The 16,824-nt window shown below is 44.8% G+C and overlaps 2 protein-coding genes across 2 annotated transcripts in view; both read left to right on the top strand.

Annotated features, from left to right (window-relative positions):
* The first annotated feature begins 1,104 nt into the window (after positions 1-1,104).
* Positions 1,105-2,956, top strand: LOC128771087 (prolactin-like). The gene is made up of 5 exons (XM_053886221.1): positions 1,105-1,200; positions 1,267-1,445; positions 2,173-2,274; positions 2,351-2,530; positions 2,774-2,956. The coding sequence occupies exons 1-5, from the start codon at positions 1,191-1,193 to the stop codon at positions 2,954-2,956; spliced, it is 654 nt and encodes a 217-aa protein (XP_053742196.1). The 5' UTR covers positions 1,105-1,190.
* A 2,323-nt stretch (positions 2,957-5,279) lies between these two features.
* The window catches only part of nell2a (neural EGFL like 2a), a 54,112-nt gene continuing 42,567 nt past the window's right edge, over positions 5,280-16,824 (top strand). Inside the window, exons 1-5 of the mRNA XM_053885411.1 lie at positions 5,280-5,368; positions 6,183-6,261; positions 7,810-7,955; positions 9,980-10,170; positions 10,332-10,460. Coding sequence (XP_053741386.1) covers positions 10,083-10,170; positions 10,332-10,460 — 217 coding nt within the window. The 5' untranslated portion in view covers positions 5,280-5,368; positions 6,183-6,261; positions 7,810-7,955; positions 9,980-10,082. The remainder of the gene's footprint in view (positions 5,369-6,182; positions 6,262-7,809; positions 7,956-9,979; positions 10,171-10,331; positions 10,461-16,824) is intronic.

Here is a 16,824-nt window from a genome sequence, read left to right as displayed (position 1 = left end):
CTTTCTTTACTGTTGGGGGCGCCATCACTTTCTTTATCATTTGTTTCTTTTCAAGAACTTCTCCATAGTTGGTAACTATCACAGATCTGCAGCTGTCAAGTCAATTCAGCGACTCACGACTGCCACCATATGTGTATTAAAACTGAGCATCTCACGGCCCAGAGGTGTAAAACAAAAAAACTTTTAGTGGCTCTCTAGGAGGCGCTCGCGGCCCAACCATGGGCCCCGGCCCACTCACTGCTTTGGGGAAGAGTTCCAGCGCTGTTATGTAGGGTGCTACAAAAATATAAGGTCAAAGGTCAGGTCGTCTGTCATCAAGGTCGTCTGTGGAAGCTGTGATAGCAATGGCGAGCGCTGCGGTGAGATGAGTGTTAGCAGTTAGCGAAACGTGAGGTGGACTTTCACAATCTCACGTTGAAGTTTTCATTTGTCATTTAAAGACCATGATTTCGACACTACTGAAGAACATTTGAGTAGAGCGTTTTGTCCTGCTGCACTTGGACTTTTGACGTGGCTTGAAATGTCTGGTCTAAAATTAGACCCTTTGTCAGTCATTAGATCACATGACCGTCATGGCACCGCTGATGCGTGCACGCGGACGTCACATTCTGCCTCCAATTAAACTGTGTGTGTGTGTGTGTACCCTGTAAAGCTACACTCGTTGGGACCGATTCTTAGAAACGCCTCCTTGTGGGGACCTTTTGCCGGACCCCACAAGCCTCAGTTTGAGGATAAAAACTTCAACATAACTGGGTGAATATGACTGGGTTCCAGTTTGACTCGGAGTCCTGGTTCAGGTTTAAGGGGGTGTGACAGGTCCCCAGAGGATAGTAAACCCTCAGGAGTCCTTTCACAGTGGCTTTGCGAGTGCAGGAGGGCTGCCTTGCTCAAGAGCACACCCCAGTCCACCCTCCCTCTGAGACTCGGTCCCGGGGCTGACGTGACTCCACAGAAGGCCCCAGGTCACCTGAGAGGCAGGATCCGGACCGAGACTCGGGTGACTGAGCAGCCACCGTGGCAGAAACCCTGGCGTGTCCAGGTCGGACGTCAGCAGTTCCCTTTAATGACCTCGTACGAGACGATGGCGCTTTCTTCCGCCTGGCAGGTTCTGGCTGATGATGAGCGGATAAAAGGTGAAGCCGACGCTGCGTCTCCATCTGCGACAGCTTCGTCCTCCTCCTACAGCGGACATGACACGCGGTGAGTTCTTCTTGCGCGGCACAGGATATTTTCTTCTTCAACCCTGGTCATCTCCTTCTTCTGCAGCCGGCCTGCTGGTGGTCTCACTTCTGCTCCTGGAGCTGCGCTCTGGAGCCCGCGCTGCTCCCATCTGTCACCATGGAAACGGCAGCTGTCAGGTCCCGTCGCTGACAGACCTGTTCGACAGGGTCAACCTGCAGTCGTCCAGGATCCACCACATCTCCAACGACCTTCGCTCTCAGTTTGTGAGTCTGGGATTATCACCTCAGATTCAATAAGTATTTCAGGAAGTTCATATTCAATGAAACAATCCAAACTGCGTCCTGAGGGAACCTGTAGTATTCATAATAATCTGGGATTATTTCATTTACAATCAGGCACCAAGATGTTTAACTGCTAACTTTATACATGTTTACCAAATGGAAAGAGTTTTATTTCTTCTCTATTCTCCTGCTCACCCGGATTAAATCTTAAATTTGGGATTTTTTATCGCGGTTATTAATTGGCCAGATTATTACATTTCATTTTGATTCAGTTGATACCATGTTAGTCAGTTAAGATCCTTGATGCAGTTCAGGATTATATTCTGACATTCTGGAGATTATTGAAAATTTGGATTCCATCAATAATCTGAAATCCACCGGAGAATATTCTCAGATTAAATCTATGTCAAACATAAACCAGATTAAAACGATATTCTGCCAACATAGAAAGATGCAGATCTGATATAAACCAGATTATTTTTCTCCCGTGCTGTGGACCAGATTAAGAAAATATGAACCTTTCTCTTGGTTATATAGCAAATTCAGTCCATTAAATCAGATGAATCCTAATCTGATTTTGGATTAAAACTAGTAACATGACTACCTGAAGTCATTTCCAGTTTATGATCTCAGCTCAGTGAAATATCGCTGCTGTTTGAGTCGCCATGGCAACAGAGTCTGAATTCCGAAACGCACCTCTGACTCTCAGGAGCAGCATTTCCCGCCGCACAAGAACCTGATCTGGAGGTGGAAGTGTCACACACACGACATCGTGACGCCGCGGGACAAAGAGGACGCGCAGACGCTCGGGGTGGGTCACGTGACCTCCGCTACATGAACGTCAGCTCTGGTTTTGGTCTCATCCGAGGTGTGAACTTGCTGTGCAGCGCGAGCAGCTGATGGAGGTGGTCCTGAGGCTGCTGGCGGCCTGGGAGGACCCGCTCTGGCAGCTGCACCGGGCTCTGTCTCAGAGCCGGCACCAGAACCAGGTCAGCTCCGTCAAGGCGCTGCAGATGGCCGACATGGTCCAGGAGCTGAGGGGCGGAGTCACCAGGATGGCGGAGAGAGTGAGTGCTTAGATTCCATGTCTCCAAGGTCAAGGACCTTGGTCAGGACAAATCAGAGAAGGTTTCCTCAACAATGGTTGCCTAGGTTTGTTGTACAAGAGCAGCTATATAACAATGGCTGGCTCTCAGGCTAACTACAGCGACTTCAGGTGCGAATCCCCTCCAGCTGTCAATCCAGCTCCTTCAGAAAAATCCCATAAATTGTGACCCACAAAGTGAGTTGTTCTTCTCTCTTGGTCGCAGATGAAGCTTCTGGGCGCGCTCAGTAACACGGTGGGACCACTCCTCCCTCCATCCTCTTCCTCCTTCTACCAGCAAGGAGAGCGGCACAACGACCTGCTCTTCTGTTTCCGCCGCGACGCCAACAAGGTCCAAAACTACCTGCGGATGCTCAAGTGCAGCTCGCTGCCTGAGCAAGACTGCTGAGTGCCGGCAGCCATTTTGACAAGTCGCTCCCTGGTTTCCCCGCCAATGTCCTTCTCATCATGAAACCAATAAAAAACAAGCTGCAACTGCGTGTTTCTCATTGGTACGAACAGCGACATCTAGTGGTGTCTCCAAAGAGCGCCACTTCATTAACACAACAAAAGTGTGTGACAGTTGAATTGCAATCTAGAGGAGTTTTCTTTCCTGAAAAATCGCTGTATTAACTGAAGTCTGCTCCGGAGATGACACACAATTTGGCAGCCATGTAAAGAGTCACGGTGCAAAAGTATTTTGTTACTATTGGGAACAATAGAAGCCCATGACAGGAAATAAAACTGGACAGTTTGTATTAATGTGGTTGTTTCTTTGCTAGCAGGAACATTTCACATCCTTTTTTTAAAGGAAAAAAAAAACAGGTTACCTGCTCTTTCTTTTCAATAACGGAGTTTGATATTTTAAGTATATATTGACAGTGCTAACTGTAATGGTATTAAATTAAAAGCTACCTGTCATACTTTTTCGTCTTCTTTTTGTTTTTCTTCATTTTCTATTTGTTCCTTAAAAACTTTTTTTAAACCAAAACCAAAAATGAAATAAAATTCAGCACATTTGTTTAATAAAAATTATCTAAGAAATGTCCTTTTTCAGATTGAAAACGTGAACCCTTAAATAATAGATATTTTATTTTATGTTTCTTACCAACTAAAACACAATTTCTTTTTGTCCCTCAAATATCTTATTCGCAATTGACATCAATGACAATGTTATTACCATTGTCAAAAATAAAGTACATTTGGTTTCACACTCATTTATTCAGTTAGTTCAGTTATGCAAACCAAAGTTCTTGTTAATTTCCATTTCATTACATGAAAATTCTCTAAAACTCATATTCCCTTTGTCAAAACTGAAACTTAGTTTGACTTTATCAGTTGTTAAAATAATGATCTTCCTCAAAACATTTAAATTGCCCTTCATCTGGGGCTGTGCTTTCACCCCTGCTCCACTGTAATATTTTAAAACTGATTTAAAACTGCCATTTTCAGTGGCAGCTGGTCACATGGCCAGAAGTGAAATGAATGGGGGGATCTTTAGAACCTTTGTAAATCCAAATGAATTGGTACAACACCGATATTAGAAGAAGAAAGGCAGACAGGAATAACAGGCGGTTATGAGGACAAGAAGAGTGTCAGAGATAAACCCAGTGGAGTGAGTACGAGATTTGACCTTTCATTTGACCCTGACTAACTGTGTTTCAGTCGCAGCAGACACAGGCCAGGCATGATGGGTGGGTGATGCTTCAGCAGTTCCAGGTGACAAACTTGCTCCAAATATTGCTGCTGTGAGTGAGTGTGTGGTTTGAGTGTGGTTTGACCTGGTCAGCCCACCAGGAGACCCCGGATCTCCAGCGCCACATGAGCACGATGGCGTCTCATATTTGCCTGCAGAGCTGAGATGATGGGACTAAATGCAGATGTTCTGTTCGTCCCGACGCTGGAATGAAACTGGCAAATGTTCAGAATCATTCCGGACTTTTTCCTGGAAAGATTCCACTGTAAAACGAGTGTGAAATTAATGAGCTGGAGACGTGACTGATCTGATGCGGTGAACCACTGATGTCAGTGGCGCCGATGACCCTTGTATCCGCAGTTTAAACCCAGATTCAAGGGTGTTACCTGAGAGAGTGTCAACATGACAAAGCTATAGATGACATTGTGAGCCACACACTATCAAGGAGGATCATGATCTTATAGTGTATAACTGAATCCACAAAATGATAGTCTTTACTCTTTTAATAATAATCATGCACCTAATATAAACCAAGCACAGCAAGAATTGCAACTGTACTACACTCATGACATGAGCGTAAAGGCTGGAGAGAAGACTCAACAGATTCAGATGACGGAAGTTTATTATTTTTACTTTATTTATTTAATTTATTGGTTTTAAATAACAAAGAATTTGGATGCCTAACTTGACAGGGAATAAAATCAAACTCACAGCAAAAAAAAAAAGTTATTTTTTATTATTATCATTATGTTATTTGACCTGTCATGAAAACCAAAAATAATTATTTCCTTGTAATTTGTTGACTAATAATGAGTGTTTTTAAAGCGACGTTGGGTGAAACCACTTTTCATTCGGGGGTGGTGGGGTCGATATACACATTCTCAGAAAAACAAACAGACAATGAAACATCAGACTTCATTGTTGTGTTTATATGAACCAATTAATAAGACTAGTGATGTGATGGTTCATTTGAAATGTTTAAAGGAATTTTTAGATTTGCATTTGCACCCCTCCGTGAAGCAGATCACGGCTTCCCATTTCAATCCACCAAACTTCGTTGTAAACCGCCACAGTCGCAGCTGGAAACTGGTAAAAACCGGGAGAAACTCTGAATAAAATGACGCCGTAAGTGTCCTTTGACTTTTTATGAATCACAAAACTCTGTATTGACTTGGAAAAAAAAACGTGGACCAACACTTGGCAAGCTAAAATGTGTAAACACAGACTCTTGCACAAAATGGCGTCCATGACTCAACTAAATTTATGTATAGCCATTATTATTAACAAAAAAAAATCAACATCTGTGGATAAAGCTAAACAAGCACACCTATTAAAACGTATACTATTTGGACATAAGTGGTCACATCATCGTTTTAATGCGCGTCGACGTCACCAATAGCTGCAAAATGATATGTAATGTTCATTTGTACCGTTAATATTCCTAAAATATTAAATTGTAGTCGCACTACAGTTGTGCTAAGCTGCACTCTAGTGGCTAAACTACGTTAAAACATCCATTTTTTTTTTACATTTGTGCCACATGTTGCGGTAAGTGTTGCCTCTAAATTTCACTGTGAATATAAATGAAGTGGGTTTTTATACATTTCTGTCCAGAAGGGCTTGGAGGAGAGCTTCATGTGTTAACACTTTGTCTCCTTCACTAACCTTAAAAAACCCCAGTAATATCTCTCACTCCTACACCTGTGACCTTCACCCTCCCCACTTTGGACCATGTGCTGCCCAGCAGAAGCTTGAACTAATACCAGCATAATGTGTTCAATTCCTCGACACTTCTTGACTCCGTCTGTCAGAATTCAGAGTAAAACATTTCCTCTGCATCAACCTCAACTGCATCATGTGTTTGACGGGGTGCTAACAGTGGAACGGCTACAGAAATATCTCATAATAAACCATCTTTTTTTATTTTCCCTTCATTCAGAAGCCGTTCCAACGGAAGGTCGCACGAGGACGAGTGGACCTGCAGGAAATCGCTGGCCTCAGCACATCTCTCCATTAAGGTCAGTGCCGGTGAGGCCGCTGCATGAATAAATCATCAGATGAACATTTAAATAAGTGTGTCAGATGTGGAAGTCATGCTGATGACATTAAAATTTACTTTGCACTTCAAAACCCACAAGGATCATGGGATGGTTTTAAAACGGCCGTCCTGTCAAAAGAAATGCATCCACTCAGAACCGCATTGTACGCTGCGACCTTGTTTCACCTCCATGTGTTTGACTCTGTCCAAAGCTCTGCTTCAGTTTCAACAATATATTTATGGCAGAGAAACATGACTGAGCTCTGATTACTGTCTGGATCCTCGAGTGTTTGCCTGTCGCTGTGAAGCACTTCAATCGACTCGTCTCTGCCCCTCTCCTCTCATTTGAGAAGCCTCAGTCTTTGTTGATCCACCTCTGTGCTAATTAGTCAAATTCCTGCCGAGCAGAGAACCAAGTGCACCCAAACACCGTCGCCCTGAGGCGGGCTCACTGAAATCTGTCTGTTTGGAATAGAGAACAGGGCTCTGAACTTCCTCAAGTCTGGATGCTGCTGGAAAAACAGCTGCAGTCAGATAATTGGATATTCAGGCGGGCCGGGGTCCAGTCTCTGCCTTTGTTACTCACTAGTGCCCCTAACAAGTTAATACACGCACACACACACACACACACACACACACACACACACGTTTGTCTTCCTATCTTAGTGAGGACTCTGATTGACATTCATTGACATAACCCTTTCCTCAGCCTCTCCCCCTAACCATCGAAAACAAATGGCTAAACTTAACCTTTACTCTTAACCAAACTAAAACCCAATTCTAATAACCTGGCTATTTTGTAGTTTCAACCCTCAGAATGAGACTTGTCAAAGTGAGGACCGGCCAAATGTCCTCACTTTGCAAAAATGTCCCCACTCTGTTGATAGAAAATGCATACAGGCTCTCACAAAGATAGAAGTACAAGAACACACACATTTGTATTGCTACCTCTGTGGGAACATTGTGAGGTTTCTCATTGCCACAATGCTTTCCCCAGCCTCTCACCCTTAACTTAAACCTTCAAAACACACGGCTCACCTTAACCAGGACTCTGAACCAAACTGAAACCCAATTATAATCGCCTTGTTATTTTGAAGTCTTCATCCTCAAAATGAGGTTTGGGCCTGTGGGGACCGGCAAAAGGTTCCCACGAGGAAAGTGTTTTGTCAAGATTGGGTCCCCACGAGGCAGTATAAACAAGCCCACACACACCATCCGAGTTCTCTCACTCAGCGTTGTGAATAGAGGGCGGTGTTTGATGGATCAGGAGGTGTTGAGCGCTCCACGGACCGCGCGTGTGTGTGCGCGTTCACTGTCACCCCAAGAGGCCTCAGTGTGGCGCTCTAATGAGCTGTGTGAGTGTCTGCAGGCCGTCCTCCGTGAGGCCCTAATGAGCCAGCTCACTGCTCACACTCATGATCTGATCCTTGGGGGAGCGTATGTACGTCTACACTTCTACACCATCCATACATAAGCAGGTCAATATTCATTCACTTGAAATCTGATTTTCCGTTGGTGTCTGTGTCAGCCCCGACAGACGGCAACCATGAAAACAAGGCCTCCTTGACTTGAAGACCACTTGACAGGAGGAAGTCACCCGTCATCTTCGATAAATCCTCCTCTCTCACGTCACCTCCAGCAACCCGCACCTGCCTCGTCTCCTCTCCTGCATCGGTAACCTCGCCACCTCCTACATATATATAAACTCCCACGTCTCTCGCCTGTGACTATTTCCTACCTCTAATATCTCTCACCGCGCAGACCTCTCACCTTTGCTCCTCCACTGTGCCTTTTGCATCTTAGACATCATTTTTATAGCTCCACCCTGTAGCTCCTACATGATGACCCCTTGGACCTCCATATTCTTTGTCTCCTTTGAGGCATCCTTTACCTCTGAGAACCCTCATCTCCCAAACGTTCCATTCTCCAGCTCTCCTTAATCTCTGACTACAGCTCAGTTCTAACATTAACAGATTCACGACATCCTGCACCTCCTGACACCGTGAACCTCACTCATCTCATCTTCAAGCACACTGACCTCCATAACTCAAACCCTCTGGATCTGACATGCTGTATAGCCTCAGTACCCGGAGTAGATCTCCATCCTGACCTTAAAGCCCATCTAACCATCTATACTGAAATACCTTCCCTTTGAGCTGCTCTTTGTCTCCTGTATCTCCCAGAGAAAACTCTCCCTGTTTAAGACCTTTTTTGTTATTCATCATCTGACATCTCTGATCTGACACGGCACAAGTGATCACTTAATCACAACCAGTCTGTGGCTCTGGACTCGTGAAGGTCGACTTTGAAGGTCAATTAGCTCCATCTATCAAAACCCCTTTGGAACTAAAATCTATCTTTCTATGCTCCTCAATCAAATTTGGGAGCAGCTGCTGTGAGCAAATCCACTTTGTCGACACAGTGTCCGTGAAGGGCGGCGACCCCAGAGAGAATTCTGGAACACTCCCCCTGTCTGGACTCAGATGTGGATCCAGAGAACCACTGTGTCTCTCTGCTCCTCATCTGGAGACATATGAAAAGACTGCTACTAGTACATTTCCTCCTCCAAATGTCACCACCTCTACACCTACTAGCACCACTGACATTCCAGTCATGCCACGTACTACAACTTTTAGCTACTTCAAAGCTGTTCATGTTATTCTTAATATTTTGTCCGTCTGTAATAATATATTTTTTTATATTTACAGCTGCTTACATTGTTATTTTACAGTGACTCAAAGAATGCAGACTCTTTTGTTGCAATTCTCTTAGAAACAAAACAGACTGTTACTATACTTCCACCACCCTTTCTATATAAGCCCCATGTGTAACTGTACTTCACTGGCAGCTCTAGTGTCAACATTGCTACGTCTAGCAAGTATTGCAACCAGAACTACTGCTTCCTCTCATATCTATTATATTATTAATATTACATTTACTACCTCCGCTGCACCCATTAGGGACAACAATACTATTACAACCACGGCACTGCTATTATTACTTACGACTTCTATGGCCATAAATAGTACTATTATCCCTGCTATAATTACTTTTCCTGTCTCTTTTAGAAAGTAGGCTTGCTTAATATGTGTTCTCTGTGACAAAATGTTTTTTTTGTCTCAACTAATGCTCGAATTATTAATAACTTGTTCCTCTTTACTTCATGTTTGACGCTTGAGCATACTTCCAAAAAGTCAAAATTCCGCTGTGACTCATTTAGCGATGAAGCCAATGCAGTTCTCCTCGGTGACCGGCAGGGGGCTTCATTGTTCTAATCTTCAGCTATCCCAATCGTCCATCTTCCCGACCCTTAAACTAAGATGCTCTTTTGTTTTCCTCCGTAATAACGTTGCCTTGCATTCTATTGAAATTCTGACTTGCTTTTTGTGTTTAAGTGCGTCTACCAACAGCTGACTCAGCATAATGTGAAAGTCATAATTGAATCATTGATTTGTTTTGTCATGGAGATTGTCCACCGTGACCACCAGGTGGCTTCATTGTTCCTCCCCCGCCTCTCTCTCTCTCTCTCTCTCTCCCTCTCCTCCCTTGCTCACCCCTCCCTCCTCCGCTCCTCCTCCGCCTCTCTGACCGTCTGTCTGTTGCCACCTGTGCTGCGGAGCTGCTGATGGAGCAGATCCTGCTCTACATGGAATAAATCTTTGCACCCGTCTTTCCGTCTCTTCTTCTCCTTCGATCAGTTCGATCAAAGTTTGGATGATGCCTCCGCTGCTCGTCTGGGATTATTGATATCCGATCATCTGCGCTGGAGGTGACACATCGTTCCTGTCTGTGGGAAAGTGGATGAAACATGGACTGATTTTCTGCTCTGCATTCATCATGGGATTAATACAGCTGCTCCTGCTTTTCGGCATATCCGGCTCCCCCGCAGGTAGGACATTGCGTCGGTGTGAGAAGATCCCGATCGCAGATTCTCCAGATTGTAGAGCCGTGTGTGGTTTTGTCCGCAGCATGCGTGTCCTGACAGCAGTGTGGTGATTGATCGCTCACATGTCCTTGCCTGCTAATAACTCTGTCAATTGTGTGTATTAGTTTTAGGTTTTGGGGTCGACCCGGCGCTGCGCATCGCTGTATTTGATGAGCTGACACTTGGAGATGGTTTTGGTGGAGTTACTCAGGTCCAGGGCTTCCACGGCGAATCCAGAGCCTTCCACTTCCAAGGTACAGTCGTCTTTTTGTCCTCCGGTGACGTGACAGCACTGTAAAGCACATATACTGTCAACACTTACGGTCCCCAAACGCCGGCCTGTGGACCGCTCCTGGTCCTCGTATGTGTGCTGGTGTCGACCTCCAGATTCTGTTAAATAAATAAATAAACATAGACTTATGATGTGAACAAGTTTGAATTAACACACTTGTGCGGACCCAGTTACCTTCTCAGACAGATTAAGGATGCTGGATTATCTACCTACAGAGCAGATGTGAATCACTGAAGAACCATTTAAAAAGAGTCTCACTGTAACAAGTTTCACCATTTCAGGCAGATTACAATGAACACTGATTAATAAGATGATTTCATTGTTGTAAATCTTAGTTGACATTCAGCTGCTCAACTGTGTAATCTAATGTTACCATTTTTGAAATGACATTTAATACCCCAATATTAACTGTATCACTGCACCTGGCCGCTCTCCATGAAAGTCATTGATGACCTGCTGACTTTCACATTACGATTGGCTTTTGGTGAGAGTGAACTCACCACCACCACGAAACGTTTTGATGAGGTCCAGAACCTGCTGAATGGCTCATGACATGGACAACCCTACCCACCTCTGTAGGACTCGCCGTGGCACTCCACACGTTTGAACTGTGTTTTTGTTCTAGTAATGTCATACTTGATATAATATCATCTATCTGAGGAGACACAGTCATGGCGGCTACAGACCAGAATTCCAAGCAGCACATCTGATCTCCAGTCTGTACATAGCTGCAGCTGTAGAGTGACCTTATCTTAACATTGTGAGAGTGTGTGTGACTTTACTGTCTTTATAGTGAGCTGTTTCACCTGTAGCTGAAGTACCTCACATTTGTGATCACTCTAACGCCACTGTGCCGCATCGATCTGTGCTTCATATGTGTTTTTCTCATGGGTGGATGCACCTGTCAGGACCTCATGCAACATATCGGCCCTCAAATGTCCATGCCGTCCTTGAGCCAGAATGATACATCATCTTACATCACTCATCTTTAATCTCTGCTGTTGTGTAGCTTGATTAAAGCTAGATCAGTTTCCTAGCTGGTGCCATCATGACTTGCCTATGTTCCTGGGAGCAATTTGTCGATTATCATCTCCAAGGCGACTCATTTTGGGACCGCAGCATCCTCCTAATAAGCCCCTCTTAATGAGGCGATACAGTAATTATCAGATTATGTGTTATTACCGAAGCTTGGTTGAAAATGCGGGATCTGGGCCTGAGCTGAGCTGGTGGTCTCGGAGACAACCACCTGCTGGAACAATAGTCATGTTATGAACAAGTGGCTGAGCAGCGGGAGCAGACGAAGGGGAGCACAGAGAAGGATCCTGAAGACGGAGCATAATCAGATTAGACATGCTCTGATGGCGATGAATGACGAGTGTCTGGAGGGTCTATCGACCCACTGGTGGGCTCCGTGTGGGTGTGAAACCAGACATGGGGTGGACAGTTGCTTTTTCCTGTGGGGAAGAGAAGCGCAAACAAAAAATGTACACGATTACAGTAACATTGCAAGACACAAGGTCAGTGTCAATTAAATATATGCAAGAAAAGTTTGATGTTTCTGGGCATTGGTTTAAATGTAATTAAAAATGTTATGAATCTGAAACACACTGAGTCAACTATTTCTAAACTGTATACAGCAGCTCTGACTTATTTACTGATGAGATCAGCGCCGCAGCAGGAGGGTAAATATCTACAAATTTCCAATCCATGTCTCAAACAAGTGTGTCTAAACCTCATAAAAGTTTGACATTGATTGGTGAATTGTAGGTTGCCTCATGCTGACTTTCTTTTTGTTTTTTCCTTGAATGACCATCAGTTATTACCACCAAAGAAGCAAAAAAATCATCCCAAATACTATTTTTTTTTCAATGAATGTTTAACGTTTCAAACTTGCCTGCTTTTTCTTCCCGCTAAGAGCGGTTTCCCTGCCGCCTGGACCAATCAAATGTGATTGTCGTGAGATGTGGATAACTCAGGGATTTAGCCTGTGATGGCAAAGCTGCGGGTTCACAAAGTCTTGAGAATTGGTGAATCTCGTCTTCCTGAAAAAAACCAGGGCTTTCAATTCCTCACGCTGACGCCTCTCTAGCTAAAAGTCTAATGATCGTACTTGTGTTTGAACATTTAATCTTTGCTGTATCTCTATGGAACATATGTGTGCTGTGGAAGAGCCTGGTGATGGTGCTCTGGTGGAACTTGCTATGATGCTTGTGTTTGTTACCCCTAACAGAGATGCCGTTTGTTGTAGAACTTGTGTTGATGGTTGGACACATGAGGTTGTTGTTGTTGAACTTCAGACAGTGTTCGCTGTAGGATTATCAATTCAACTCACAGTCGAACTGATGATACTGGTGATATTTCTTGTGGCAGAACTGGACATGATGGATGTACAGAAGTTGCTGTTGAACCTCATACCCTTGTCTGAGATCTTTGGACGCTCCTACCGGTACAACTTGACTGGACGCTGTCACAGCTGCTCCCTCAATGCTGCAGTAGTTGTGAATGTGCAGGTTTTCCTGCAGTACAGTATTGTCGACAAAAACCGCTGTTCTTCTGAAAAAAAATCTTCACAATAGTGGCGATAGGTGACATCTCTCGCCCTCGTTGTCAGTCATCGTCTCGCACACCCACAGTTTAACCCCAAAAATAAAACGCAGATCGTGGTCCGACATTATGAACTCATCTCTACACTCCCCCGAATTTATTTTCATTTCACTGTTTCCAAAGTTAAACATTCTCGTGGGCAGATTTCCCACTTAAACTGCAGAGTGGTGCAGTGTGGCAACTTCAGTCCTTCCTTCTTCACCCGTGTTTTGGAGATGATCTTTCATTGTGCTGTTGTCCGCAACTGTCAATTTCAGAACAAGAAGTTGCTCATCTTTGCTTGACTCAAGTGTTTTTATTCAAAATAACACTCATGTGGCAACAGAACGCACCGACCCACTTCTACCCACATCCACTAATTGATCTGTGATTCTGTGTTGGAGTGTTTGAAACATGATCGTGATCCAAACCTGACAGTTTCCGGTCATGTCAGCAGCGGAGATCACACAGCAGCTAAGAGGGACACGCGAAGAAAACAGTTTCTGGCTTCTGGATCAGAAGGAAGGTGTTGTTTCAGGACGTGGAGACACTCGTTTGTCTGCTTCTCTCTCTCATCTCGCGGCGGAGATGCTGGGCAGTGTTCTGCAGAAGCTGCATCTGCGGCGTCTCTGATGTGGAGACGATGCTGTGAAGTGCTCCAGCAGGAAGGCTGGGAGAAGAGGGAACCGGCATGAGTTGGAGGACGAAAGAAAAAAAATGCTCCCTCAGCTTTTGTCAGAGTGAAACACTTGTTCAGAAGCCTTCAGTCATCACTTTGTCTTTACACATTCCCTTCCATTTGTACACACAGTCACCTGGCCGCAGTGTTATTTACGACGCAGCTTACCGTCATCCTTCACCCCGGATGTTTGTGTGGAGAGTGCAGCGTTGGCCGGGATCGTGATGGATACGGTGATAAGCGAGGGGCTGGTACAGTGAGGAAGCGTCTGCCAGCCGCTTGATAGATGTTCCTGAGTGCTCACGGATGCAGACGGACCGCCGTGACATTCCACTGCTCATTAGGAAGCAGGAGCAACATGGCTGTTCCTGCACACCCCCTGAGATGAAGGTCATGTGACCAGGTTGTTGACTCTCACCATGACAACAGCACCACTGATGCATCGGAAATGTTCTCATCTCCTGAGAAAATGGCAGAATTGATTTGTTGTCACTCAAGTGCTAGTCAAGTGAATGGAATTATGGTGACTCAGCAACATGGGAGCAACATCAGCCCTTTGAATGTGTCAGCGGTTTTGGATATGCTAGCAAACGTCAGCATTTTTTTTTACGTGACCCGCTCATTTCAGGGAGATCTACAGCTCTAAAGTACCTCTTTAGCTATATGTACAGTAACACATCCGCTGTGTTTTGGCAAGAGTTTATCATTTCTCACGCAGACAATGTCTGAACTTCATGCTCATTTGCACATACGCCGTACACATGCACGTATAGTAATATCAGCAGTTCGTATATGATAGCACCTGAGATAAATTAGCACTTACCTCACCTGGGCTCTGAACTTCCCGTGTTATCCATAATATAACAGTTTTTCTTCTTGTGAGAAGTGAAATGAGAGCTTCACCTATTATTAGCACTAGCCGAAGCGCTAATGCAGCCTTGTAGTTGATGTAAGACTGGCAATTTTGCTACTGAGGTATTTACTGTAAAATTTTAAATCAAGGTTCAGTGTTTATAAGTCAATTCTTCCTTTGAAATCTGACGTTTCAGAATTGCTCGCCCTGTTTCTTCTCACTGCAGCTCTCCTGCTCGTGTTGACATTTTGTTTAATCTAAATAATACACAACCTGCAGCACAAACATGTCACATGTCTCCGCTGCTGTCGTTGTTTTCTCCTTCTGTGAATAAAGATCAGTGAGCTGCAGCGTTTGCTGGCGCCCCCCTGCTGCTGCCTCTGAAGGTTGCTGTCAGAGCTCCTAGGAGCAAGGCATCAGTCGAGGTGGACCTTAGAGACAAAGCGGAGGGAGAAGAGCCCTCGGGCAATCTGTTCACATGTGCTGTCCAATCTCCAGCATCAGCACCTCCCCCCACTCCCTGCTTTTTAATATCCACTCATCTATAAAGGCTTCTGGTCTCTCCGTGGAGGCGAGCCACACCCTGGAAACCTACGCCCCTCCCCCGTCGCACATTCTCCGGCTCCAAATTGGGAGAAAAATATGAATCCTCTCAGCATCTGCATCCACTGAGTGCTGGACCTGGAGACTGATATCTTACTGGTGTCCACGAAGCATGCATGACTATAAAGTTTAGCTGAGACCATCATCGCTCTTCTGAGTGGTCACGTGATTAAGATCTGGTTTTACAGTCGTCATGGTTCTGACAGACGGTGTGGGTAGACCTGTACGCGGGGATGTGCTGGATGTTACGTTGATCTGCTACATTGCACAAGTATCTGAAGAGTGGCCCATTTTCAAGACATAAGTCGAGGCTTGCATGGTACATTCTGAACCCACGCTCACTTCCATTTAGCTCAGTCTAGGAACGGGCTAGCCATGTACTGTCACTGCATCGGTGTGGAGTACTACACCCTTGTTGTCTGTTCAGTATTGACAAATATGAACCACGCGTGGTGTGATGGCATCAGCAAGCAGCATATTTTCCAAGAGCCTTTTTGTAGGTTCAGTTGTTTTTTTGTGTAGTGAAATATGATTGGAAAATCTTAATTTGAGGTGAAGTCAGGATGACCGTTGAACTTTGGTTGTCTGGCACGTCTTATTTGTGCACTTTGTGTTACGTGCCACTTTGTTTGCCTTTTTTTTTATTGGCTTGTGTACAATACAGCTTCCTCCATTCGTGAATGTACGTGTACAACACCAAAGAGAGCAGGTCAGAGAGGGCTGGTGTTACCTGATGAGCTTTCCTGCGTGTCCCACGTGTGCTCAGGAAATGAGGCTGATTGTGAGAATGGTGCTGGGCTGCTCGTCTGAGGGGATCAGGGAAATGCAGAAAGCTCAGGAGAATCTAAAGGAGACGAAGCTGGGGGATACTCCTGTTATCGCTCCCAAACATTTTGCCTCCCTGGTTTATCTTGGCTGAATACTCTGCCTCCCGTCTCTAATCTTTAACCTTCTAATGTGGCCTGGTTGTTTGCTTAACGACCTTTATCCTCATCCTTGCATCACACCGTTCTCACAGTTGTACATCAGCAGCTTTTCCTGGATCCGGCCGATTACCCATTCAGTGAGAGGAGCCAATAGCTACGTGTGAGGGATCAGATGCTTTGAGGTTTTGCTCCATCTTTTTCTCACACACTCCTGCGGTTCTGGTGGGATCAGACTGGAAACTGTTTCATCTGGTACAAAGCACCATGTTCCATTACACAGCCCTGCACTTCTGTCCACGCGATGGCTGTTCCCTGAACACTCATCACCACACTAGAATTTAAACTTTATCAATTTTGCTCCTTCATGATGAACAGTGTCTCGAAAAAGTAGCAGCTCAACTCTGAGTGTCACTGAGAAGTTTCGTCCTAACAACTGACCTCTTTAAAAAGAACCAAAATGGATGGAAAACCAGAATGGATCAATCTCCACACAAACTACTCGTGGTGCTATAACCGCCGACCCACTTTAATTTCCCAATTAATGTGCGGGAAGCATCAGTTTCCTGCTGAGAACCCGGCCCACACCATAAACTTTTATTTCCTATTCAATCTCTGACTAGAAACAACTCCCAGACGAGGACACAGCGACTAAAACGTGTGCGAGTGATATCAAACGCAGAGA

This window comes from Synchiropus splendidus, chromosome 14 (assembly GCF_027744825.2).
Source record: "Synchiropus splendidus isolate RoL2022-P1 chromosome 14, RoL_Sspl_1.0, whole genome shotgun sequence".
Lineage (NCBI taxonomy): Eukaryota > Metazoa > Chordata > Actinopteri > Syngnathiformes > Callionymidae > Synchiropus > Synchiropus splendidus.
This window is presented reverse-complemented; position numbering and strand designations above follow the sequence as displayed.

Excerpts from the sequence above, each read along its gene's own strand:
- LOC128771087 (XM_053886221.1), top strand. Across the intron at positions 1,446-2,172 it reads ACGACCTTCGCTCTCAGTTT|GAGCAGCATTTCCCGCCGCA; the intron begins GTGAGTCTGGGA and ends TCTGACTCTCAG. Across the intron at positions 2,531-2,773 it reads TCACCAGGATGGCGGAGAGA|ATGAAGCTTCTGGGCGCGCT; the intron begins GTGAGTGCTTAG and ends TCTTGGTCGCAG.